The sequence below is a fragment of the Protopterus annectens genome, chromosome 2.part1 (assembly GCF_019279795.1).
Source record: "Protopterus annectens isolate FY-2018-M chromosome 2.part1, PAN1.0, whole genome shotgun sequence".
Taxonomy (NCBI): Eukaryota; Metazoa; Chordata; order Ceratodontiformes; family Protopteridae; genus Protopterus; species Protopterus annectens.
Genome location: NC_056729.1, coordinates 564,685,066 through 564,712,807, shown reverse-complemented (window position 1 = coordinate 564,712,807; position 27,742 = coordinate 564,685,066). Strand labels below are relative to the sequence as shown.

At 40.6% G+C, this 27,742-nt stretch overlaps 1 protein-coding gene across 3 annotated transcripts in view; it reads left to right on the top strand.

The window, feature by feature from the left end:
* The window catches only part of REEP1 (receptor accessory protein 1), a 1,259,835-nt gene that overhangs the window by 623,622 nt on the left and 608,471 nt on the right, over positions 1-27,742 (top strand). For all 3 annotated transcript variants that reach the window (XM_044062335.1, XM_044062333.1, XM_044062336.1), the window contains exon 3: positions 23,654-23,730. In XM_044062335.1, the coding sequence (XP_043918270.1) occupies positions 23,654-23,730 (77 nt within the window). The remainder of the gene's footprint in view (positions 1-23,653; positions 23,731-27,742) is intronic.

Genomic DNA, 27,742 nt, shown 5'->3' with positions numbered 1-27,742 from the left:
TTTTTATTTTACTTGAATTCTTTAGCCGAGGTAGAACGCTGATCACAAATGACCAATTTCAGCCTCAACCAAGGAGAGAATCGAATAAAGAAAACATACAGTAGTACAATGCAATTTCACAGATATAACAAGGTTAACATGTATTATGAGAAAAAGCAAGTTTAGATTAAACAGTAATATATATTCACTTCTGTACAACATTCTTTGAGTTGAATTAGATATATACAAATATATACACTAGAGTCATACAGGAACTTGAATAATCCATCCAGCGAAAGGTCAGGATTTTGAAAAGGATGGTAGAATGTAGGTTCGAAAGGTAAGGTGGATTTAGGTAATGTGATTGGAGACACATAGCTTAGGCAACAGGTGGACACAATCGTTCAAAACAAACAATGTTAGAGTGCTGAATTTTAGAGAGAAGAGAGAATACAAGCTGGGGAGGAAGGCAATGGTTTTATATATATATATATATATATATATATATATATATATATATATATATACATATTATGAAAATGTTAATGTGTATATAAATATATATATATATGTGTGTGTGTGTGTGTGTGTGTGTGTATATATATATATATATATATATATATATATATATATATATATATATATATATATATATATATATATATCTTGGTCCACTTACTAATGTCAAAATACTGAAATCTCGAATTTCAGTATTTCGAGACTAGAATGTCGAAACCTCAGAAACACAAAACTACAAAATAACGAATGATGACAATATCGAAAATAACAAAACACAAACAAATATCCAACCCTCCCCCCAAAACAACACACGAACAGTAAGTAACTAAAAACAATAACACCACCATACATTTCTGCAGGGGGGGGCAAGCCCCCCTGCACCACCCGTGTGGGGGGCTGCGCCACCTACATCCCCATTCCTTATATATACCAACTTCGAGGTTGCACTAACTGGAAAAAAAAGAAACACAATCCTTCCCTTACTTGCCCTACGCTCCCATTGCAGACAGTCATACTTACACTCACTAATAACACACACACACACACACACACACACACACACACACACACACACACACACACACACACTACACACATACAAAAATCATCACATTCAGCACTCACACATACACTCTCACCTACCTACCCCAAACTACTTCTACAACTCCCTACAACAATTAAACATTAACAAATTTCTACCAAAATTCTTAAAAATTTAACACCTACTTGCATCTCCGTACATACACGAGCATTGGCCGCTATACCACATTACCCTTAAAGAGACAGAACATACTCAATTACACACCACAGCAAGCCTAACATGAATTCGGGAAACTGAGATTCGACAAAGTGCAGTTTTGAATAACTGTACTTTTGACATTCTAGTCTCGAAATACTGAAATTAGAGATTTCAGTAGTTTGGGACTTGTTGGCTGTTGGTGAAGCACCCTCCAAGAGGAAAAAACGCTGAGAGAAGAAGGGAGCAACTTTTGAGATTTTAAGTATTTTTTCTCTGTTTATTTGCTAAGTTTTTCTGCATAGCTGCCTAGCTTGAGCATTTTCTGGCTTGTTAAACTTGATTTCTGTATTAGTAGCTGTATTTAGAGCACAACCAAAAGCTGTTTGCTGAATTTCCTGTTTGCACTTAATTTTAAATCGTTTTTTTCTTAAAACTTGCATATTTTCTGTCCTTGACCTAGCACTCTTGTGTGGGGTCATTTACTGCACTGTTATAACTTGATATTACTTGTGAACCTCTGCTATCTCTGTAAAAAACAAACAAAAAAAAAATCTTGCTTTTTTCCCACTTTTCTGAGAGTTAAAAAAGTTCAGTTACAGGCTTGCTGTTCCTGTACTGTTTGAAGGTTTCTGTGAGGCCATTTTTGCTTGGGCTGAGGGAGGGTCTCTGTGTTGATCAGTGGCAGTGAATAACATTGAGCAGCTTCCCTGCCCCCCGTAGAGGTGGTTACTGACTTGAAACTGTAGTTTTATTGTCCGCTTTGGGTCTATTCCTGCTTCTTTCCAGCCCCTGCTATCAAGCACGCTTTAACGTGCTTTAGCGCGGAGTTGCCACTAGAGCAGCATCGGGCAGCGCCGGTTAAACAAGGTTAAACTCTTTCTGGCTCCAGAAAGTCTGTTCTTCAATTTTCCCTTAGAACTGCTCTGTTAGGAACCTAAACAGTTTACACCTTCACTAAAAAGTGCAGCACTTGTTCCAAATAGCTTTTTCTTCTCAAAAAGCTCAGCACTTGTCTTATAAGCATATCCCTTGTCTTATAAGCATCCTCTTTGCAGGTCAAGCACTCCTATATTATACAAATCTCTCACTAGCAAAACCCCCCAGGAGTGCCCACTTCCCTGCTAAGCCCACTACTTTTCTGTCTCATACCAACTCATAATTCTTTCTAGCATGTCGAGGGTCAGATGCTGGCGTCCTCTCCTGCCCAGTTGGTGAATCTGGGAATTCTGAGACAATGTTACAATTGCCTCATGTACACGGACAACCCTCTCCTCCTCCCACGTAACACTAACACTTGTGAGAGATGTAGCTATTTAGCCAGACTGGAGGCTGAGCTCTCTCAACTCAGGACTGGCAAGACCAGGCAGGAGGAGAAGGCAACTACACACACCACAATACCAGTCTCACATAACTCAACCACACCACTGAATCAAACACATAAACACACTAAGACATACTCGGAGGCTCTGAGTTTACCTAAACAGCAGAGGCCTCCAAAGCAGACACCCAAGCAACTGCAAACTCAATACACCACACAAACAACACATAAACAACAAAATCAGTGTGCAAAGCAGTCACTGCCCTTAAGGCCAACTACAACACCAAACATACTTGTCATAGGTGACTCCATAGTCAGACACACTGACGCCCCGCACACCAGACTGAGTAAGGAGAAGGTCACAGTAAGCTGCCTGTCAGGCGCTAGAATCCGCCACATAACGCAAGCATTCAGGTCTCTCAACAGCAGATACAAGTACGACTCAGTCATTGTCCACGCTGGTGTCAACGACCTGAGACGTACCTCCTTGGACTACATGAAAAGAGACATTGAGGAGCTCTCTGATTATGTAGCCCAGGCAGGTATGACCCTGACCTTGAGCAGTATCCTACCTTCACCTAGAATGATGCCACAATACAGTGATAAGATGATCAGCTTTAATAATTGGCTTAAATTCTGGAGTCATTCAAAGGGGATCCAATGTCTGTCTGCCTGGGATGACATGCTGGACAAGCCACGCTGCTACGCAAGGGACGGCTTGCACCTGTCACCCCTAGGCTTCCGGATATTGGCAAAGGCTCTTGCCACCCCATAGTGCCTTTTTAGGCAAGGCTCAAATTCTAAACCTACCACCCTAGAACACAAAAAGGAAAAACTAAGGGTAATGCTGCTCAATGCCAGAAGTCTCAATCTCAAGATGCACGACTGAGGCCCTTCTGAGTATGGAGAACATCGATGTCTGTGCTGTGACAGAAACCTGGTTCAAGGCTCCTGAGAGCACCCCAGCAGTATCAGGTTTCACCTCATATCATGCCCGACCCAAAATCCAGACAACACCAAGAAAGGAGGGTGTCCATATTCATAAAGGACACACACACCTCAAGGTTGGTGGCAACGCACGATGCATCGGAGACCATCCAGGTGCAATTAACCATAGGCAAGACTGCTCTGCAATTTGTAGCATGTTACAGGCCACCCTCTCAAACTCAGGAACCTCACATGGCCTTCCTGAAAACATTGGAGGGGATAAATGTATCTCCAAACACCATCATACTAGGTGACTTCAACTACCCTAATATAGACTGGGAAAACTTCTCAAGCCCAAACACTCTAGACCAAAGGTTCCTGGAGTTCATAAACTCAAATGCCATGGAACAACTAGTCACCATCCCCACAAGAGGAGAAAACATACTTGATCTCATCATCACGAACATGGGATCACAATGTTCAACACCGGAAGTATACCCCTCACTGGTGAGATCAGATCATAAACTAATCTCGCTGGAGGTCCTCATCCCGCCGCCACCTGAAATGAAAAGACCACAGTGATAAACATCACAAAAGCCGACTTCACACTTCTAAAACTAGTGTGGTCTCCTTTAAGGCCCCTGAGCCAGTGGTAAACATTACTCAAACCGCTGAATCACTTACAAATGCCTTCTACCAGCACCTACAGGACTGCATGGATCAGGCAATCCCAAACAAAACTAAGACTCTTTGTACCAAAGGCAAGCGTCCAGTCTGGTGGACCCCAGCCATAAACAAGCTCTACAACAAAAGGAGGAAGCTACTACAAGATAGAGCAAAATCCTTGAAAGGTAAGACACCTTTGATCATTATAAGTAAAAACTAAGAGCTCTCATAAAATCATCCAAGGCAAATTTTGAGAGAAAAATCGCCAAGGACTCAAAAGACAATCATAAGGCCTTCTTTAGCTATGTTAGAAACCTAGGAGGAAACTCCCAGATATGCTCAGAATTAGTTCAAAATGATGTGAAGATTACTGAACCTACACACATTGCCAACATACTGGCTGACAGGTTCAGTGCAAACTTCTCCCCTCCCCAAAAGGAGAGATATCTATACCAGAGGATTGTAGCCCCCAAACATCTCCAACGCCCAGGTGAGAACTGCTCTCCAAGGCAAAAACACAGCATCCATGGGACCGGATGGTGTCCCCGGCTGTGTGCTCCTCGAACTCAATGAGGAATTAAACCCGCAGTTAGGACAGCTGTTTAATCTTAGCCTCACCTCAGGATACGCCCAAGGAGTGGCGACGCACTGTGGCCCCACTTCACAAGGGCGGTGCCTCCATCGACCCTGGAAATTACCGTCCCATTAGCTTGACAAGCCTTATCTGCAAAGCCATGGAGAGGATCATAATGGAACTCATAAATAAAGACATAGGGAACTTGCAGACTTTGGATCCAACCCAGTTTGGCTTTGTCAAAGGCAGATCATGCCTTTTAAACTTGGTTGACTTTTTCGAGACAGTCACCAAGGCCATTGATGAGGGAAAGGCAGTCCATACAGCCTACCTCGACCTGGCAAAGGCCTTGACACAATACCCCACTCAGGTATCATCGAAAAACTCATCAGCTTGAATGTAAACCCATACATCACAAGATGGGTTGCAAACTGGCTAAGTGACAGAACCCACAGGGTCAGAGTTGCTGGAGCCATGTCAGACTCAAAGCCTGTCACAAGTGGTGTCCCACAGGGCTCAGTCCTGGGTCCACTCTTGTTCGGCATCTACTTTTCTGAAGTACAAGCAAACACAGGAGGGTTATGGCTGACAAAGTTTGCAGATGACTGCAAACTGGGTGCCATAGTCGAAAACACATCTGACACAGATATCCTTCAGAAGGGCCTCACAGAAACGGATAACTGGTGCCAGAGCCATGGCCTAAAGTTAAACGCCAAGAAATGCATAGTCATACCCTTCGGGAAAAACAAGGTTACCCTAGCTACCATATAGGTGGCAATCCACTGAGCACAGAAGAAGTCATCAGGGATCTGGGGACCCAGGTTGACAGTAGCCTTCGCTTGACACTCATGTTGCTAAAGTAGTTAGGGAAACCTTCTACATTGCCCACCTGATCATGAAGGGATTCACATCTAGATCAAGGAGGTCATCGTCCCCTGTACTCATCACTCATTAGACCTATGATTGAGTACAATGCCCCATTCGAATGTATCTGACCCGACACCTGCAGCAGCTGGAAAGGCCCCAAAGGTTCCTCACCAAAAGGATAAAGGGTCTCAAAAATATGTCTTATGCTGCCCGACTGAAAGAACTCCAGCTCTATTCAGTCTCATACCACTTGCTCAGAGGTGACCTGTGCCTGACATATAAGGCCATGTCAAACCCAGATTTGATGAATATGCTTCACCTCAAAAATCTAGATCCCTCAGAACCACAAGGGCGGGAGACTTAAACCTTGACACGGTTATTAATAGAACGTGCTGGAGGGACAGATTCATCACCCAGAGACTCCCTATGCTGTGGAACAAAATCCCGTACATGTGAGGCAGAGCACTGCTGGCCTTGTTCAAGAGGAATCTTGACCAATGGATGGGAGATCGCAGATATACCCAGGGATTACTTCAGTGTCACTGCTTGACAGAGGCACAGCAAAATAATAGGCATAGTTTTATTCAAACTAAAGGGGTGGCGAAAGCCACATAACTATGGGCTAGGCTTATAAATGCCCTTGGGTATGAACCTATGAACCTATATATATATATATATATATATATATATATATATATATATATATATATATATATATATATATATATATATGTATGTATATATATATATATATACATACATATGTTTATATATAAATGTGTGTGTGTATATATATATATATATATATATATATATATATATATATATATGTGTATATATATATATATATATATATATATATATATATATATATATATATAAAAACATAAAGACATAAAGACTGATTGGCAGCACAAATCATTAATCTCAAAATCATCGAAGTGAACACATCAACTTCAAAAACATCGATCCACAAAGGATAAAAAAATAACACAAATATACTTCACATCACCTAAATCTCATTTGACTGAATTTCATTTGAATGAGACCAAATCACCAAATTTTCAAAATACTGAAAACTCGTTTGACTGAACCTCATTTCACTGAATGGTAAGCCATAGACATGATGTGGGTTTCCCTTCATCTGTGACTTGTTTGTGATAAAAAGAATTTCTGTAACTTACAGTGCTGACTGTCAGAATACTGATAGCCATGTAGAAAGTAGTGTTGTAGTGTTTCTAAATGTGGATATGTCTCTTTACATTTTATGGGAAGTATCTAAAGTAAAATGTGTTGTGTGTCCCCAGCAGTAGTGGCAGTGTGTAGAGTACTGTAAGGCAAGTAAAAGGTATATGCCCTTTTCCTCACTCTAGTGCGATGCTGGAGTTAGTATATATATGTAGTTAGGGGGGTGGGGGGCATAACCCCCCCACCTAGTTTGGTTTTATATTGTCTAGTTTCTGTTAAGAGGGTAAGTAAGTAGTTTTTAAATTCTGGAAAGAGGTAGTCATTAGTGTTGTAAGTGTGTATGTCTATGGTTTAAAATTTAGTATTTTGAAATTTAGCATTGTAAGCTTTCGGTGAAATGATATTCAGTCAAATGAGTTTTCAGTATTTTGAAAATTAGGTGATTTGGTCTCAGTCATAAAAGGCAATCAAATGAGATTTAGGTGTTGTGAAGTAGACCCATATATACATATATATATATATATATATATATATATATATACACACACACACACACACACACACACACACACACACACACACACACACGTATGTATATACACACATGTATAGGATTCCTTACATTGGTCAAATGGTGGTAGAGTAGGTAGCTTTCTTGTCAACTTAATCTGATTGATAGGAAAGCTGATTGACATTTGTGCCAGATCACTATTATACCGGGATTGGGGGAATATGTATTTTTCCTGGTATAAGCAGTCTCAGAGTTGGAACATTTAAGTAGCAGTGGGTGTGAGGAAACAACCCCCTCACATGACGGCTATGTCTTGGAGCATGTGAAGTGCACTGTTTTTTGTTTTCTTTTTTGTTAAAGTTGTGACTGTTTACATTCTGCCATTTCAGTGTAATTAAATACACACACATATCTATATATCTATATATACACACACACACACACACACACACACACACACACACACACACACACACACACATACACATACCTCTCAACCTCTTAAGAGCAAGAAATATTGACAAAGCCATCAATAATGGGGGGACAAAGACCCAGGGGTTGGGAGGGTGGCCTAATGGTTAAGGTGTTTGCCTTACAAACACAAGGTGCAGGGTTTGAGTCTCACAAGGGATAATTGGCTAAGCTTAGAATGGCTCGAAAGGGCAGTTAGCTTAGTACTAACCTATGAACCTATAAAAATAAGGACACTTTTTTAAATATTGCTCTTACAAATTTAGAAAATTGATAAAATAATAGGTTTTGCGTTAGCACAAATTTTATGAAGGGTAGTAAGTCTGAAACTCAAATGTCTGTCATTATTTTCTGACTTTAACCATGAATGATTTGGCAATAATTTGCCATAAAACCGCAATTTTATGAGAAACAGACCAAAAATATGTGGCAAAAATCTGTACAGTTGTGAGGTATGATACACTCAGTGCACGCGCACACACACACACACACACACACACACACACACACACACACACACACACACACACACACACACACATATATATATATATATATATATATATATATATATATATATATATATGTATGCCATAGACACAAGCTTTAATGGTTGATAGACTTGATACATTTGGCACACCAGTGGCCTAATTATGTCAACATTTTCATATGTTTGTGCTGCTTTTGACACTTTATATAAGATTTGAATATATTTTACTCTTTTGCTTAGAAAACTTAAGTTTTTTATTTTGATCTATCATCTTATGTTGCATAATTGCTTTTTTGCTGCATTCTTTCTTATGGGGTGCACCCCACACAGGATGTGTAGGGACTGGTAGAATAATGCAAATGTCATTCAGAGTCACTTGAGGCACTTTTGCTATCAAAACAGTAAGGTTCTCACCAATGTTCTCTTATAGAAAGAATTTCATAATTTTTTGTAATTATTAACTCCGTCTGAAAGGTGTCCAGTTTTCTGCTTCTGCTCTGTTTTATTCCATTCTTGTGAAAGGGTAAAAACCAAAAGAAAAATCAAGCAAGACTAGACTTTCGTTTAAGGAATCACACAGTGGAATGTCTAGCCTTGCTAGATTTTTCTTTTGGTTTTTTACTGATTGATTTTTCTTTGTGACCTTTTTACTCATTGTTTTAGATTCTTGTGAAAGGGAGTAATTTTTCTTTGTGACCTTTTTACTCATTGTTTTAGATTCTTGTGAAAGGGAGTAATGTTTTACTTAAGAAGAATGTGAACCTAATGAACCATATAAGATTGTGTCAACCATCCAAGCAGACCTAGAGAGTTCTACTTGGTTGGCGAGATTCACTCCCCATTGTTTTATCAAAGGTAGAAACTTGTCTCTACTCTATTAAAAAAAAAAAAAACTTTAAGCAGTCTTCTACAAGTTAACAGCTATTCACAATGAGACTCAGATACAATTAAGCAACATAACCCTATATGTAGTCTTAATTCTAGTGGCTACAGCTATGTTTAGGATTAGGCTATAAATTCCATTGTTACCGTACCACTAAGATTACCCTTTCCCTAATCACAATCATAAATACAACCCTAATCATTAGATTTAAAGTTACAGTTGGGTTAGGTCCTACACTTTTTTCTGTCATTGTACAACCATCTAGCCATTTCCTACATCCATTGGAAGGTGTACCAGCTTCTCCTGTGCACCATGGACATTCCCTGATGCAGCTGGGGCCATCATGGATCTTAAGGGCATCCTGGGGGTCTAGCCAGAGTGTATTTACTTTTATGACCTACCCTTTAACTCCCCCCCCCCCAACACTGTATCTGTGGTTGATTCTGAGGGGAGGACAAGCAATAAGTACATGTAGTTTATCACCCCACCTCTATAGCAGCTCAGCCATGTCCACCTCCCTTTCCCCTCTTTGGTTTATATGCCCTCATTGTGACATTCCCAGCCTCCACGTGGGATCACCACTGAAAGCACTCACAGAACCACCCTCATCCCTCCCTCCTGCTTAGTCTATTGCCTAAGTCACTAATCAAACCTGAGTCAGCTGGGCTTTATCCCTCTACACCACCAGAGTGGCTCATGTGCTTCTTTTTGACTGTTATTCTAAATATAAACCAACCTCAGCCATAAATATAGCTCTAGGTTCTAACACTAACCCAAGTAAGGTAAGGGTTAGGAATATAGGTACAGCTGAGTTAGGTCTTAAATTTCACACTGACCTTTAGCTTAAACCTACTCCATTCCTAAACATACAGTGGATATAAAAAGTGTACACACCCCTGTTAAAATGCCAGGTTTTTGTTATATAAAAAAATGACACCACAATAAATAATTTCAAAATGTTTCCCACCTTTAATGTGACCTATAACTTGTACAATTCAATTGAAAAACAAACAAATCTGTTAGGGGGGGGCATAAAAAATAAAAAAATGAACAATAAGCTGGTTGCATAAGTGTGCACACCCTTAAACTAACACTTTGTTGAAGCACCTTTTGATTTAATACAGTCTTCTTGGTAGGGGTCTATCAGCATGGCACATCTTGACTTGGCAATATTTGCCCACTCTTCCTTGCAAAAGTGCTCCAAAGCTATCAGATTGCAAGGGCATCTCTTGTGCACAGCCCTCTTCAGGTCACCCCACAGATTTTTTATTGGATTTAGGTCTGGGCCCTGGGTGGGCCATTCCAAAACTTTAATTTTCTTCTGGTGAAGCCATTCATTTGCTGATTTGGATGTAAGCTTGGTGTCATTGTCGTGTTGAAAGGTGAAATTCCTCTTTATCTTAAGCTTTCTAGCAGACGCCTGGAGGTTTTGGGCCAAAAGTGACTGGTATTTGGAACTGTTCATAATTCCTTCCAGCTGAAGAAAAGCAACCCCAAAGCATGATACTGCCACCACCATGCTTCACTGTGGGGATGGTGTTCTTTTGGTGATGCAAAGTGTTTTGCACCAAACGTAACTTTTGGAATTGTGGCCAAAAAGTTCAACCTTGGTCTCATCAGACCATAACACATTTTCCCATGTTTTTTGGAGACAATGTATTGTTTTGCAAATTTTAGCTAGGCCTGGATGCTTTTCTGTGTAAGAAAAGGCTTCTGTCTTGCAACTTTACCCCGTAGCCCAGACAAATGGAGAATACAGGAGATTGTCACATGTAGTACACAACCAGTACTTGCCAGAAATTCCTGCAGCTCCTTCAGTGTTGCTGTAGGTCTCTTGGCAGCCTCCTGACCAGTTTTCATCTTGTCTTTTTGTCAATTTTTGCGGGAAGTCCAGTTCTATGCAACATTACTGTTGTCCCATATTTTCTCCACTTGTTGTGATCCATGCTATATCCAATGCTGTGGAAACTTTTTTGTACCCTTCTCCTGACTGATACCTTTCAACAATGAGATCCCTTTGATGCTTTGTAAGCTCTCTGCGAACCATGGCTTTTACTGTAGCAGGCAACTGAGCAAATTTCAGGAAAATCCTACTAGGACAGCTGAGCTTTATTTGGGGTTAATCAGAGTCACTTTAATTGATGGCAGGTGTGTACCCAAGAAGACTGCATGCTGTAATTAAATCAAAAGGTGCTTCAACAAAGTATTAGTTTAAGGGTGTGCACACTTATGCAACCAGCTTATTGTACGTTTTTTTTTTTTTTATATTTTTTCCCCTAACAGATTTGTTTTTAAATTGAATTGTACAGGTTATAGGTCACATTAAAGGTGGGAAAAGTTTTGAAATTATTTATTGTGGTGTCATTTTTTTGTATCACAAAAACCTGGCATTTTAACAGGGGTGTGTACACTTTTTATATCCACTGTAATCCTACTCCCTAGCCATGTTAGAACAGTGTACAATAGTGATACGTTGCAATTTAGCCTGGTACCATCACCGCTCAGTGTCTGTGTAGTCTTCTGCAAAGGTTGCATCAAATGACATTGATTTGGGCTATCTGCATTACCTTTCCAAATGCTATGCTGCACTACTTGTGAATTGTTTTCTGCTGGCCCAACTTCCACCATCCTTAAATCTGCTGCAGTAGATTTCTCACTTTCATATAATGGCTAAAGTGAGTTCAGACAGTGAAAGCAGAGAAATCATCAGGCTTTGTACATGTTGGCCTAGACTAAGAAAATCATTCACCACCAAGTAAATAGAATAAATATAACACATTATTAAATATCAGAGACCCTTGGTGCAGTGGGGAGAATAACAAATCTTTAGTCATATCCTCAAGTACTGCAAGATGTCCAAACTGGCAATCTTTTTTCAAATTCAAAATATAGACTGTACTAGCTAGCAGACTTGGATACATTCCTTCCTGCTCTGCTACTCTCAGTGCTGAAAGCAGAAGAAGGTGACACTATATCTGCTACTGAGAAGTGGGGACACTAGAGCCTGAAGGTGATTCATGCACTAGTAACATCCATATAGTCATTTCACATATTGATAGTGAATGTGCAGCTTTCCCCCCGCATAACCCATCAAAGCATCACAGTTTTATAGAGATCTGAGTAATAACATAAAGGAGGAAATAAGATCTTTTAGGAACTGTGAATTTAACAGTGTCATGCCTACAACAGCTTTGAAATCAAGGTACTCAACAAAAAGAAAAATGGCCACTGGCTAATCTGTTTGTAGTAGCCTTAGCTATGGGCTTTTCTTCAGTCCTTTTGCTTATATTTTTTAACTTTATTCAAAGCATTGGGACTTAAAAATCTAGTGAAGTAAACTTCTCTCTTGGATCTCATTTATCTTCCCACGACAGTGCCAGAGGAAGAGGAGGATACCGATATCTATGTCATGCTAGAATGGTGGTTGAGTGCAACTGGGATGGGAAGACAAAAATGGATGAACTTCTGTGATGGCACACTTTCAGTATTATATTCTGTAATTATATTATCCTTCATCTTCACCTCATCAGTATGAGTCTATATTCAACTCAACTCCCATGTTAAGGACAACCCTGAAGCCTTTCATAGGTTCATAGGTGTGTACTAGGCTAATGGCCCTGGAGCCTTTACAAACCTAGCCCATAGGATTACCCTGGTATCATGCCAACCAACCTTAGTTCCCAGTGCCTCTGTCGAGTACAGCCACTGGTGTTATCCCCAGGGTGAATTTTCTATTTTCCCATCCACTCATCAAGATTTCTCTTGAAGAGGGCCAGTGAGGTGCTCTGTTTGACATGTATGGGAAGTCTATTCCATAGCATGGGCAATCTCTGGGTTATGAACCTGTCACTCCAGCTTGCCTTGTTGATTGTGGTAATGAGGTTGAGGTCTCTGGAGCATGTGGTGTGGAGGGATTGGGATTTCTTTTGATGTAGCATTTTTAACAGAGCTGGTTCAGACATGGCTTTGTAATTCAAGCAGAGATCGCCTCTAAGTAGGCGATATGAGACAGAGAATAGTTGGAGTTTTTTTCAGTCTGTCCATATAGGACAAGTGTTTAAGACCTAGGATCCTCTTTGTGAGGTACTTTTGTGGCCTCTCCAGTTGTTGCAGTTGTCTAGTGAGGTACATGCCAAATGGGGCATTGTACTCAATGATTGATCTAATGAGGGAAGAGTAGAGGGAGACAGTGACCTCTTTCTTCCTGGATGCAAAACCCTTAGTAATGAGATATGCCACATAGAAGGACTTTCTGACCACAGTGGGAATGTGGTGGTCAAAAGAGAGGTTGCTGTCAACCTGTATTCCCAGATCTCTTATAACGCTTTCTGTGTTCAGTGGACTACCATTGATGTGGTAATTCATGGGAACCGGGTTTTTCCCAAAGGGGATGACAACTCATTTTTTGGCATTGAGCTTAAGGCTATGGTTCTGACACCAGACGTTGGTCTCAGTGAGGCCTTTCTGTAGGATGTCATCATCACTTGGGGAGTTAATAATAGCTCCCAACTTGCAATTGTCTGCAAACGTTGTCAGCCAGAGTCCCTTTGTGTTGGCCTGGACTTCAGAGAAGTAGATACCAAACAGGAGATGATCCAGGACCGAACCCTGTGGGACTCCACTCGTGACTGGTCAGCAGTCTGACTTGGAGTCAGCTACTTTCACACTGCGGATTCTGTCTGTGAGCCAATTTGCAACCCACCTAGTGATATAGGGGTTGATGCCTAGCTTAGTGAGTTTTTCTATGATTCCTGAGTGGGGAATGGTGGTGTGTAAATATCAATGCTACACCACCTCCGTTTTTGGACAATCTGTCTATGCAAAGGATGTTGTATTCAGGTGGAAGTATTTCCTCACTTTTGATGTGAGGTTTGAGCCAGGTTTCAGTTAGGAAGAGAATATCTGGGGAATATATGCTTATGCTGGCGTGTAGTTCTTGGATTTTATTGCATTTTGTTTTGTTTTTAAATTTAGTCTCCCTCAGTCCCACAGCACTATGGATTTTGTGTACTGGTCCCATGAATGTCCCACTTATTGGGCTGATATAAGGATGGCTGGAGCTTGTCTTACCTGGCTTTTTCAGTTTACTAATACTTATTTTCTTTCAGCACACATCCCTTTCCTCCCCAATGAACCAGAAGTGTAGACGGACAGAACATTTTTTTACCTTTCTTTGTCACTGTCATTAAATCAATTGTTCATCTGTTTTCCTTTCTTATTGACCCACACATACTGTGTAGTTGCAGTCAAACTATTACAATGATATGTCACTGTAACTACAGTATAGGGGGTCTGGCTCTTCTCTATATTGTACCTATCAGTCCCCTGTTAATGCCATTTTCCTAATCAGAATAAGTGTGTGTGTGTGGGGGGGGGGGGGTCCATTCACTCAAAAGAACTGAAGACACCAGTGCACATAGCACAGACAAAGCATCTGTTTTCCATTTGTTCGTTTATTAAGCAGCGTTAATCACAGATTACTTCACTAGCTTGTTATACAGAGGCTATTGACTGGGAGTGAGTCAGTGACACTTCTGTGCCCTGCCTTCTTCAGTTGTTTAGTATTACTGCTTATTGTTTCTCTCTCTCTCTCTCACGTTATCCTGTTTGATTCTCTGCTAGTGCGTCTTCTGTGTGGAGGCATGCGTGAATGGGCATACCTTCGTTGAAGGTTGTGCATCAGGGCCGGCAACTCGGCACATAAAAATCTACTGTCAATATTTAGCAGACCGGAGTTCCGCTGTGGTGACCCCTAACCGGGAAAGCCAAAAGACGCAACAAAAGAAGTAGGGTACACTGCAAAGAATATAAGCAAATGAAATATTTTTGTGAAATTAAATTATTTGCCATTTTTTGTGAGAGAAGCAACTAGCAAGCATAGGAGCATAGCATATGAAAAAAATGCTGACTGAACCTCTCCATGTTAGACAGTGTTCACATACAGTAGATGATATTTTTTTTTATTTTAAAGCTAATATAACCTTCACAGCCAACAGCCTCTGCATGACTCGTGGAGGAGGTTGAGTAAGGTAGAAAACTAAGCATCAAAGCATGCAGTCAGAAAGTTTAGGTAAGATGTATAAAAACAAAATAATCCAGCAAAAATAGTTCACCTCAATTCACAGTGATGCAAGCATCTTTATTAGTGTTATCTAAGACATCTATGGTGAATCAAAGTAACATCTACCATACTTGAGAACTGGAAGAGACAAAGGACAAAAACTTAAATGGGTTGCAGTGCTGCCCTATACCTTCCTCAGTACAGCATGACTAATAACTAGTTATAGTGCATTTAAACAATCAAAAAGCGCTAAGTAATTTAGTGAAAGACTGGCTGGTGAGAAGATGTATTTTCTTTTATGCAAACTAAAGATCCCAAAGAGCAGTCAAACCACATATAATTTGCTTATTTCAAAGTTTTCAGCATTGACATTTCTTTACAATATTACAACAATCCATATTTGTAGCACATTCACTTTAAGTTTATTGAGATATGTCAAATACTTCTGCAAAAAAGTTTTTTGGAAGTTTGGTTCATATAACCTTATAAAATGATTAACAATAATGTCTTTTTACCACTGTTTATCACTATTATGTATTTTGAGTACTTTTATTACACCTTCTGAATTGTTTGTGTCTTTCGGCTTTTCCCGGTTAGGGGTCGCCGCAGTGGAACTCCGGTCCGCTAATGATTGGTAGTTGATTTTTACGTGCCGAGTTACCAGCCCTGACACACAACCTTCAATGAAGGTACACCCATTCACGCATGTCTCCACGCAGATGACGCTCTAGCTGAGAATCGAACCGGACTGCATCTTACTGTGAGGTGACAACACTAATGCAGCACCACCACTGCGTTATTACACCTTCTGAATACTTTATAGAATAACAACACTGAAAAATACTGTTTATTTTCAGTTATTAATAATTCTATAAAGTATTACACCTTCTGAATACTTTATAGAATTATTAATAACTGAAAATAAACAGTATTTTTCAGTGTTGTTATAGTGAACTGCTGTTTAAAATGTTGACAGTGTTGTTCTTGTAAGCTGCTTATTGATTAAGAAGAAATTGCCATTGCTATTACCATGTGATCACCAAATTAGAATATTTAAATGCCCCATAACTAGTTATTAGCCATGTGTACTGAATAAGGTACAAGGTAGCACTAATAAAGGTTTTTGCATTGTGATGAATTAAGGTGCTGTACTATGTTTTTGGATTATTTCCTTGTTTTATATTCATACAGTCATTGCTATGAGTGCCTTTCTTTTTTAAACTACTGAAGCAAAGAAACAGTTAAATAAAATAAAACTAATAAAAATATTCATAATAGTTTTGTATTTCCTTACTTTATGCCTGTTTATAGCAAACAGTACAAATAAAATGAATGGTCAAAAACTGTTACATTTGTCAATCTGGATAACAAAAATAATCCTAAAGATATCATGATTCATCATGAAACTGCAGATAAACTATGGAAAAAAGTAGTATCAGATGTGTTCCTTTTTAGAGACAGTCCATACCTTATTTGTGTTGACTACTATTAGAATATCTGATTTCTGAACTAGAACGAAATGGTGGCGAGGTTTTCCCCTGTGTTTTATCTATTATAATATCTGCCATCACAAACTGTCATTACATTGCTGAAGTCACGTTTTGATTGAAGAAGTACATTTCTGTAGTCCAGAAGCACTATTTTACACTCCTGGAGTATAGAAATGCACCTCTTCAATCAGCAGGGCTTTTGCCTTCTCGTCTGTTGCTGTGAAGGAAAGTGAAAACAACGTCATTAATATCATCAGTTTTACTTCAGACAGAAGTTAATGTTCACACAGAAGAGAAAGCTGTACAGAAGCTTTGTCATGACCAAACAGACAAATCATTGGCAGTGTTAAAACCATTTACTATACCATATATCCAAAATCCAAGCGACAAACATTCAGGCCAGCATGAAGCAGCTGTTGTCAGACTGTCCAATATACCAACTTTCTGAACTGTTAGAATAAAGTAAGATATTTAACTATGTAAGGATTATAAGTACCTCTATAAACTAGATTATCACAAAACACAGAGTTGTTAGAGAATTTACCTACAGAAACAGTGTTACACAACAACTGTTGCAGAATGTAACTACCTGTTGAGAATGACTGTTCATGGAAGCTATATTCTATAGATGAGCAATTACCTGATGCGTCGTCTTCAGAGAAGAAATGACTGCTGTCTCATTTTGTAGAGTCTGGAATTTGTCTGCAGTTGATAAATAGTACAGTTTTGTACCTACCATAAATGTAGATGTTCGAAGATCCACATTGCTGCAGTCCTTACATATGGGTAGTCCGCTGTCCTTGGTCGGCCCGAATACCAAAGTATTAGGTTGACGTCGGTCAAGGCGCTTAAAACTGACATCAGGACGTCAGGGTACAAAAGCGCATGACCGACGTCATATCCTCAGTCTTTTCTTGCCCCAGATGTCAGAAGGCCCTAAAAAGAAAGGCCAAAGCCAAAAAACAGCAAGAACAACCAACCACCCCTGCACTAACCATATTTACAAAATTTACAACCCAAACCACACAACCGCCTCTAACTACAGAGGGGAAGGAGGGAGAAGACTGCAGCAATGTGGATCTTCGAACATCTATATTTATGGTAGGTACAAAACTGTACTATGTTCTTCATCTCACATTGCTGCAGTCCTTACATATGGGTAGAATCCCAAAGCAGAGGTAAGGGAGGATGGCAAAACTATAAAGCATTAGGAGCTGCCAAAATGCCCTGTAAAATTGCAGTGGCAAAACCAGCCCTAGATTTAGAGTAAAGTGGAAGGTGGTAATGAAGTATGCACTGAACTCCAAGTAGCTGCCTCCAAAATATCTTTAGTAGCCACCCCCCTTAAAAAAGCTGTAGAAGTGGCAGTAGCCCTAGTGTAATGAGGCCTAATCCCAACTGGAAACTCCTTACCATGATGGGAATAACAGAAAGCAATACAAAAACCAATCCACTTAGAAATAGTTTGTTTTGAAACAGGTTTGCCTTGAGAACCCAAAGCAAATGAAACAAACAACTGCTGAGACTGCCTGAACCCTTTAGTTCTGCTCAAATAATATCGCAACTGTCTGTGGATATCCAAAGTGTGCAAAATCTTCTCCCCTTTATTTTGGGGGTGTGCATAAAAGGTAGGCCAATGAATAGTTTGGTTTAAAGCCACACTAGAAACCACTTTAGGCATAAAGGAAGGGTTAGTACGCAAAGACACCCTATCCTTGTGGAAAATTAAGAAAGGCTAAACCGCCATAAGGGCCTGTAATTCAGAAACCCTTCTCGCAGAGGTAATGGCCAACAAAAAAGCAGTCTTCCATGATAAATATTTCAACTCGGCAGTAGCTGCAGGCTCAAAAGGTTGTAGAGTGAGTTTCTCCAACACAAAATTGAGATCCCAAGGAGGAGTAGGAGCTCTACGTGGGGGTCTTATATTCTTTGCCCCTCTAAGGAATTGCTTAAACAAAGGATGAGAAAATAATGGTGGGTCACAGTCATAGTGAGCAGAAATTGCTGCAGCATGAACCTTTATAGAGGAGAAGGACAAACCTTTGTCCAATAACTCAACACTTAAATTAGGTTTAGAAACATCAAAGTCCTTTGCTGTACTCCAAATTAAAAATCTCCTCCATTTATCTGCGTAAACCTTCCTTGTACTAGGCCTTCTGGCCTCCAAAATAACATTCAAAACTTGTTGTGGAAGCTGAGACCCTCCAGGGTTTAAAACAGAATATGCCAGGCTGTTAGATGCAGAGAGTGAAGTTTGACATTGAGTAAATGACTGTTCTCCTGAGACAGCAGGTGTGGAATCGAAGGCAAAGGCCATGGAGGCTCCCAAACCAGACTTCTCAGTAATGGGTACCAGTGCTGTCGAGGCCAATCCGGAGCTATTAAAATCATGGTTGGCTTGTCCTGTCTGACCTTCAGGAGTACCTTTGGGAGGAGAGGCAGTGGTGGAAAGGCATACACGTGAAGATTGCTCCAATTGAATGAGAGAGCATCCACTTTCCAAGCTGTGGGATGAAACCTTTTGTGCAAAACTTTGGCAGCTGGTAATTTAGTGGAGAAGCGAACAGATCTATGTCTGGAGTTCCCCATAACACTGTCAATTCTTGGAATACATGAGGATCCAATTTCCACTCGTGGGGATCCATAATTTGTCTGCTCAACACATCTGCTAAGGAGTTCTGTGTTCCTGGCAGAAACCTTGCCTGAAGATTTAGCTGTAAACTGAGAGCAGTCTCCCACAAAATCATTGCTTGTCTGCATAGAGGGTATGAATGTGTCCCCTTGCTTGCTGATGTACCACATGACAGTTGTGTTGTCTGTTTGAATCAACACCTGCCCTGGAAGAAGTAAATCCTTGAAAGCTATCAATGCAAATTGGACTGCTAACATCCCCTTCAAGTTGATATGTAAATGTTGAAGTCTGGCAGGCCACGTGTCTTGTACCCATTTTCCATTTAGATGAGCTCCCCAAGCTTTGTCTGAGGCATCTGTCGTTAGAATCTGACTCTGGTCGGGTCACAGAGAGTCCCTTGTTTAGGTGACATTCCTGAGCCCACCACAAAAATTCCTTTTGAATGCAAGGTATTATCTGAATGACAGTGTCCATATCTTGGCAGTGTTGCGTCCATACATTTTGAGATACCATTGTAGCTTCCTCATATGCAGTTTGGCATTGGGAAGTACCAGAATACAAGATGCCATGAACCCCAAGGCTTGAAGGACTGTCCTTGCAGTCAGCCTGGACTGATGAGACAATTGATGGAAATAAAGAGAAAGATTCTTTTGTTTGTCCGGGGTCAAAAAGGCCATCTGGGATGCTGTATTCAGTCTCACACCCAGAAAGCACATATCCTGAGAGGGTACTAGACTGGACTTTATTTCGTTCACAGAATACCCTAGGCATCTTAACACTGCCATCACATACTGTAAATGATGAAGAAGTTCGTCCTTTCCTTGAGCCAGAATCAGGCAATCGTCCAAATAAGGATAGATTTGTATTCCTCTTAGCCTGAAGAAAGCTACCACTGGAGTCAGAACCAACACTCTGGGCAGTAGATAAGCCAAAGGGCAATGCAGAGAACTGATAATGAAAAGTCCCAGCCCAACGCAGATACTTCCTGCAAGTGGGCCTGATAGGAACATGAAGGTAAGCTTCCTTGAGATCCAGAGTCACCATCCAGTGATCTTTGCCCAGCAGAGGTAAAAGCTGTTGTAACGCAAACATTTTGAACTTGGGAATGTCCAGATATGTGTTGAGGATAGATAAATCCAAAATTGGTCTCCACGTGTTCCCTTTCGTACTAGAAACAGGCGAATAAAATCCTAGGCCCACTTCTGGCAGAGGGACCGTTGTATAGCTCCTATTTGAAGTAGTAGAGAAATCTGTTTGTGAGCCTCTAGTCTTTGCTGAGGAGGAACGTCTGGCATGCCTTTGAAAGGGGGCAAGGTATGGAAATAAAACTTGTAACCTTGGTGTATGATATCCAATACCCATTTGTCCTGGGTGATTAAAATCCAATTTTCCTTGAAGAGTGCCAACCGTCCTCCCAAAGGTGCTGCCAGGCAAGAAGGATCTGGCAGCTGAAAGAGTAGGTCATTGGGCCTGTTTACGAAAGGACTGGCCCCTGCCCTCACTCGAAGATTGTGCAGGTGAACTCCATGTTCTAGGTCTGAAGGAACTCTGAGCTCTGCCCCCACCACGTCTAGACCTACCCCTAGACTGAGAATCAGAAGAAGGATACGTCCACCCCTTAGCAGGCCAATTTCTACTAAACTTCGGAGGCTGAACTTGCAAAAAATCTTTAACAGTCTGCATAGACTTAGCCTTGTCCTCCATTTTCTTCAAGACTGACTCCACAGGTGGACCAAACAACACTTCAGACTGCAAAGGAGCATCCAAAATCCTTGTCTTAACATGGTCAGATAAATTCTGATCCTTAAGCCAGGCTTGCCTGCGAAGAACTGAACCAGTGGCAGCCACCCTAGAAGAGGCCTGCACAGCATCAAAACCACACTGTAAAGAATGCTTACCCACCTGTTCAGAGACCTGCACCAAATCCTGTAATTCTTTACACTCAATGCCTTCTGCCAGAGCATCCACCTTAGATTTCAATTGAGAAAGAAGAAAATTTTGATATTTCAACATATGAAACTGGCAATTTAAAGCCCTCATTGCTAAGGTAGAAGATGTATAAACCTTCTTTCCCCATCTATCCAAAGCCCTGGCCTCTTTATCTAGAGGAACCGGGTTCTTTACAACAGAGGCCCTGACACCCTTAGGTCCCTGACTAATAGTTTCTGGGTCCGCCCTAGGACTCTTATAGAGATATTTATGAGCCTCAGGCACCCTGTAATACCTATCTGGTTTAACAGGCAGGAGGCAGAGAATCAGGATTAGAAGCCTCTGAAAACACATCTTGCACAACATCCAGAACAGGGGTATAGCTAAGGGCCTATGTTGAGGTAAAACAAAAATTCCCTAAGCCTTTTCCGTGAATCAGAGAAGTCCTGACCTTCCCACTTAAAATGTTCCCTCATAGAATGAAGTGTCTCTGAAAAAGAAAAATCCTCTGGAGGAGAAGCAGAAGGAGTTGAATCTTCTGCATCAGAATCAGAATAAGGAGAGTACTCCTGCAAGTCTTCAGCCGAAGACTCTGAAACATCCGAAGCCTGTACAAAACTTTCCAACTCTGGCTCCACTCTAGGCCTCTTATCAGGAGGGGGCAAAGAACCTCTAATCAGAGTAATCAAATCTTCTGCCATTTTAAGCATGTGCTTCTTAGGCACAGACCCTGCTGAACTAGGACTGACACCAACAGAAGCTAAACCTGGCCTGCCTCTGGAAGAAGCCTTGGAAACAGAAGGAGAGGGTCTAACCACCCTGGGAAGGGAGGGGAGTACAGAAACCTGAGAAGCCCCTTCAGCCTGACCTGCCTCTGGAGAGGCCACATCCTGCAAAATCAAAGTCTCCCCCTGAGACTCCAGAGAAGCCTCCATCAGAACCACCGGTTCCACTGAAGCCTCTAAAGAACCGGCGTCCGGAACGGACGACTCATCTTGCCTAGGTTTAACCGCTTTGTCTTTGGCGCTTTCTTCGCGTCGGAGTATATCCCGGGGCATATTATAATTGCACCGAAGACCAGCCTAGCACAATCCAACCTTCGCTAATAGTGCTTTATTAAACCTAGCACAAAAGCACACCCACGACTACCGTGCTCAGGCCCCAAACAAGGAATGCACAAAGAATGATAATCCCTATGCATCTGTTTCCCACAAGAAATACAATTATTCACTTTTTCTGACATCCGTAATACACTGAGGCAAGAAAAACCAAAATATTCAACTTGGATTCGGGTCTGAAACTCAACTCGAAAAATTTCAGAACGCTTGCAACGCTGCTTCTGCATCGGACCATGTGGCAAAAAAGACTGAGGATATGACGTCGGTCATGCACTTTTGTACCCTGACGTCCTGATGTCAGTTTTAAGCGCCTTGACCGACGTCAACCTAATACTTTGGTATTCGGGCCGACCGAGGACAGCGGACTACCCATATGTAAGGACTGCAGCAATGTGAGATGAAGAACATCAATCACTTTATGATAGCAGAGATTTTAGTGCTGTGTACATTTGTAAAATGTGTTTTCAAAGGTTTTGAAATTATGTATGTTAGCTAATGAGATCCCTGCTCTGTGATATAGGCTGTAATATACATATTATTAAATGAGAATGCATGTGTTTAATGTGAGCTTTAAAGCTTAAGGTGAGGGATTCAATGTATAAAGTAGTGGGCATTCAGTACCCACAGTACTTTGCATAAGGGTGTCTCATTACTGATGTCTTAACTTTCACCCATGTGAGTTAACATGGTTGCATCTAAGCTAGGTCTGGTGGCACTGTCCATTATTATTACTTCCACATTCATACATAAATTTAATGAATCCCTCCAGACGTCCTGAAGTGCTACCTCAGCAGTTTACAGTTTTATTTGTTCTTCAGAAGTCACCTGTGCCACACCTGTTGGCCTTATTCTGTATCATTTAGTCTGTTCCTATTTGTTCTTATAATCCTTCATTACTTTATGTTCCTTTTCACTAGAAGGCTATTGAATGTATATTTTGTTCAGCCATTATTGAAATGTGTTCACCTGTAAAGCTGTTTGAATTTAATTTTGAATTGTATAACAATCTGTGCAAAACAGTGTTATTTTATACATGGTAGCTGTTATCTATAATTTTACTATTCAAGATATCAGCATACTTTACGGTTATAGTGTGCAAACCATTTTCTATGTTTTCTTTGGTCTGCTACAACTAAATGCTTACATTCTCTGTCATATCTTACTTAACATATAGAGTGTGCCTAAAGTATTCATTTTAAGTAGTATTGTTTGGCTGTTCTGGGAAGGAAAACAAATGAGGAAATAGGCCTGCACTGTAACTAGTTACATATGTCTATATTTCTCTTTGTAGGTAAAATGGATGATGTATTGGATTGTATTTGCACTATTCACAACAGCAGAAACGTTTACAGACATCTTCCTTTCCTGGTGAGTACAGTATACATTTAGGCATGTCGTGCCCTACTGTAAGACCCAGACCATTCGATATAGTATATATAACTTCAGGCAGTTACAAAGTGCTCTTATGAATCATCAGTAACTTGAAAATAATTCAGAAGGCATTCTTAGGTCACAAGGAAACCATTTTGTAGTTATAACGACATGTAAGGAAATATAAATGCTGCTGTTTGATTTCACGTCCAGTTTAATTTCTCTATTATGCTGTTATTTATAACCAGACGTGCTCAAATCCTTGCCTAAGCATTGCAAGCAAACGCTTTTAATGCTGTGGCATATCAGGCATGGTTTTTGAAAGCCTAAAACTGTTCTGTGTGACTTATGGCCCTGCACAATGATGCCACTTTCAAAAGACAGTATGTCTTTATACCTTGCATCTTTTCAAGAAGTGCCAAGATTTTCAATAGTGCTAAGTCCCAAAATGCTTTGTCATTTAGTTTCGTTATCTTACATTGATTTAAGCAATAACCCACGCCTGGGTGTGGGTAATGCTGGATTTACCTACGGTTGGTGTGGTTTGGTCACGAGGGCGCAGCCCGAGTGGCCAAACAAAGACAACCGTGGGTAAATCCAGCATTACTCACACCCAGAAGTGGGTTATTACTATTATACAATGACATTATTTAAGGAAAAAAAATACTTAGTTTTCTTAAATAATGGCATTGCATAATGCCTCCTGGCTGCCCTTCCACAGCAGTCCGGTATTCTGTGGCAGTTCTGATGTACTCAGTACATCAGAGCTGTGGGTGGAAGCAACAGTGAAAGCAAGATCTCCGTTGCTTTTTAGAAAGTGTTTCGCTATGTTAAAGGAGTTTAACATAGCGAGACAGCTTTAAAAAAAGCAACTGAGATCTTCCTTTCTCCGTTGCTTTTTCTAAAGCTGTCTAGCTATGTTAAACTCCTTTAACATAGCGAAACACTTTCTAAAAAGCAACGGAGATCTTGCTTTCTCCGTTGCTGTAAGAAAAAAAAAAGACTTATACTAATGGAAAAAGTCTGGGCGACTGGACCTTTTTCCATTAGTATAAGTCTGATTTACAGCGTGCACGCTGACCAATCAGCGTGCACGTTTTGGAATATTAATGGGGGGTTGTTGTATAATAATGCTTAACGCAGAGACTATACTAATCAGACTGAAGCCTGAGTAATCTGAAAAAGAGAGAAATTAGATAAAGGAAGTAAACAAAGCTCATAGATTGATTTATTTGTTCATTAGCTAATATGTATACCATTTCAAATCTAATTGTTTGGATAATATGTCTGAGTCAAAAACCTTTCTTTTGTAAATGTTTACAGCAAGTAAACAATGCTGACAAATACATTTAAGAATGAACTTCAGTCTGAAACCTAACATGCAGACGTACAAGTACAAAGACATAAAGCACTATCTTCTGTTACTCACATACACATATTGATGCAGAAAGACAGTTATGAAAAGTTTACAATACATAGCCACCTGGCTTTACAGTGTATGTGCGACTCTAAAGAGATGCTTCCAGACTCTCTCTTCCTAAAACCTGTTAAATTTTCAGATTTTATAAATGCAATAATTTGCTTCCATCAGGTAATAATGCCTGACAGAATGGAGAATTATTCAAGAAATAATTAGTTGTGATGGTGGTGACCATTACAATGTTTACTCAACAGGCTTGTACTGGAGTTTATACCAAAAGAATAATACAAAAATAATCTAACAGAAGCACAAATGATTAAATACCAAACAGATTATATGTGTATGTAGCTCTACGCATTTGGCCTATGCAGCATTTCAGAAGTGTATATCACATTGTCTATCATCCTGCCTGTTTGCTCAGTCTGAAAAACATGCTGATGAAGTTGGTCTCATGCACTGATTCCTGTGAATTTTTGCTTTTTGTCCATCCCATGTATGCAAATGTTACATTTCACAGTCAACAACCCTATCAGTAATTATTGCGGGTATACCTTGCCATGCCTCTCAAATGTCCCTGAGTTATCAGAATGTCCCTGATTCAGCTTCATATTTCGTCCTATTCCTCATAAAACATGGTTTATCTGGAAAATCACTAAGAATGAAGTCCCTCAGAAATGATAGCTGTGGTAGTTTCATAATTGTCCTTCTTCAGAAAATGCATGTTGATGTAAAACCTGTTGTTCTATTAACTTTCTAAGTGAATTAGCGTAATACTTACACATTTTCCCTCCTTTGTGGCCTTTGCTCCCCAGTTGTTTTTGGCATTTTTCCCCAGAACTCTTGAGAAAAGAAGTTGAGAGAAATGCCTTGGTCAACATGTTTACATATTTTTATCTATGAGTTATTTTGTCATATTTATTAAGAAAAAGATGTTTGAAGTAGTTCATTTGTAGTGCTCAGACAGATGTTTCTGCATGGGATAGAGTTCATTTGTACTGCTCAGACAGATGTTTCTGCATGGGCAAGACCAGAATGTAATTTGTATATGCTGTACAGTTAGATGTGGTTTAATTAATCATTAGATGCTGATAAGTTAATAACATATCTCTCATCTGCATATCATTATTTTATTTATATATCTACAGCCACCTCTAGTAGTAGACCCGTAACAAGCGGCATACCCCAGGGATCGGTCTTGGGGCCTCTACTGTTTGGGATATACTTTTCTGAGGTGCAATCCAAAACCAGTGTTCTCCAGCTGACCAAGTTTGCAGATGACTGCAAGTTGGGCACTGTCATAAATTCCCCTAGTGATGTGAACTTCCTCCCAGAGGGCCTTACCCAAACTAATGGCTCATGCCAGAAGCATGGCCTCAAACCGAATGCCAAGAAATGCATCATTATCCCACTAATTATCACATTAATAACAAAGTACTAAGCATGCAGTCAGTTGTGAGGGAGTTGGGCACCCAGGTTGATAGCAACCTGATATTTGACCACCACGTTGCCTCCATTGCACGGAGGACTTTCCACATGGCCCACCTCATAATTAAGAATATTTCATCCAGGAACAAGGAGGTCAAACATTCCTGTACTCGTCCCTTATCAAACCCATTATCGAGTACAATGCCCCCTTCGGCATGTACCTTGCCAAGCACATGCAGCAGTTGGTAAGACCACAGAGGTTACTGACCAGGAAAATCCAGGGTCTCAAACACCTATCCTATACAGATGGGCTAAAAGCCCTGTCCCTCTACTCAGGCTCATACAGACTGTTCAGAGGTGACCTGTGTCTAGCATACAAGGCTGTCTCAGACTCGGCCTTGATGGAGTTGCTGCATATACATAAGTCAAACTCCACTTGTGTAACCTGTATGCAAGGCCTCAGCCTGGTCTCTGACATTAGTAGAACTTGTTGGCAGGATAGATTTGTGTCCCAGTGACTCCCCCATCTGGGGAATAGACTCCCTCTCCATGTCAAGCAGAGTACCTCACTAGCCCTCTTTAAGGGGAACCTAGATGACTGGATTGGAAACAGAAACTATACCCCTGGGATCCCACCTGTGTTCCTGCTGGACAGGAAAAACAGGTGCTGACTTTGTGGGAACATGGATGAAATTCTTGGCTAGGCTTATAAGGGCCTCCTGGCCAATAGCCTAGTATCTTCCTATGAACCTATGTGTTAGATTACTGGGATGATCCAACTGGCCCTTATTTGACCCCTTTTTAGCAGAGGCCCGGGAGAAAAGATCCACAGAATTACATATTCTAACAATAATAGTACCTATGTGTTCACCAGGTAGGTTCACTGGACACACAGTCTCTTTTCAGGGTGACTCGGGAGTAATGTCTGGCTAAGTAACTTGCTCATGGTAAAACAGTAGGCACACGAGGGCTAGGGAAATCAAATACTGTAGCACAGGAACTACAACTCACAGTCTTAACCCTCTCTACCAACAGCCACATAAAAAGCAAACATGTAGATAGTATGAAAGCAGTAATGCCTGACAGGGTGTGCGTTATAGTGGCCTGTACATACCTGGAAGCCATGGATGATGTAGAACAGGTATGGATGGGGGAGCTACTGCT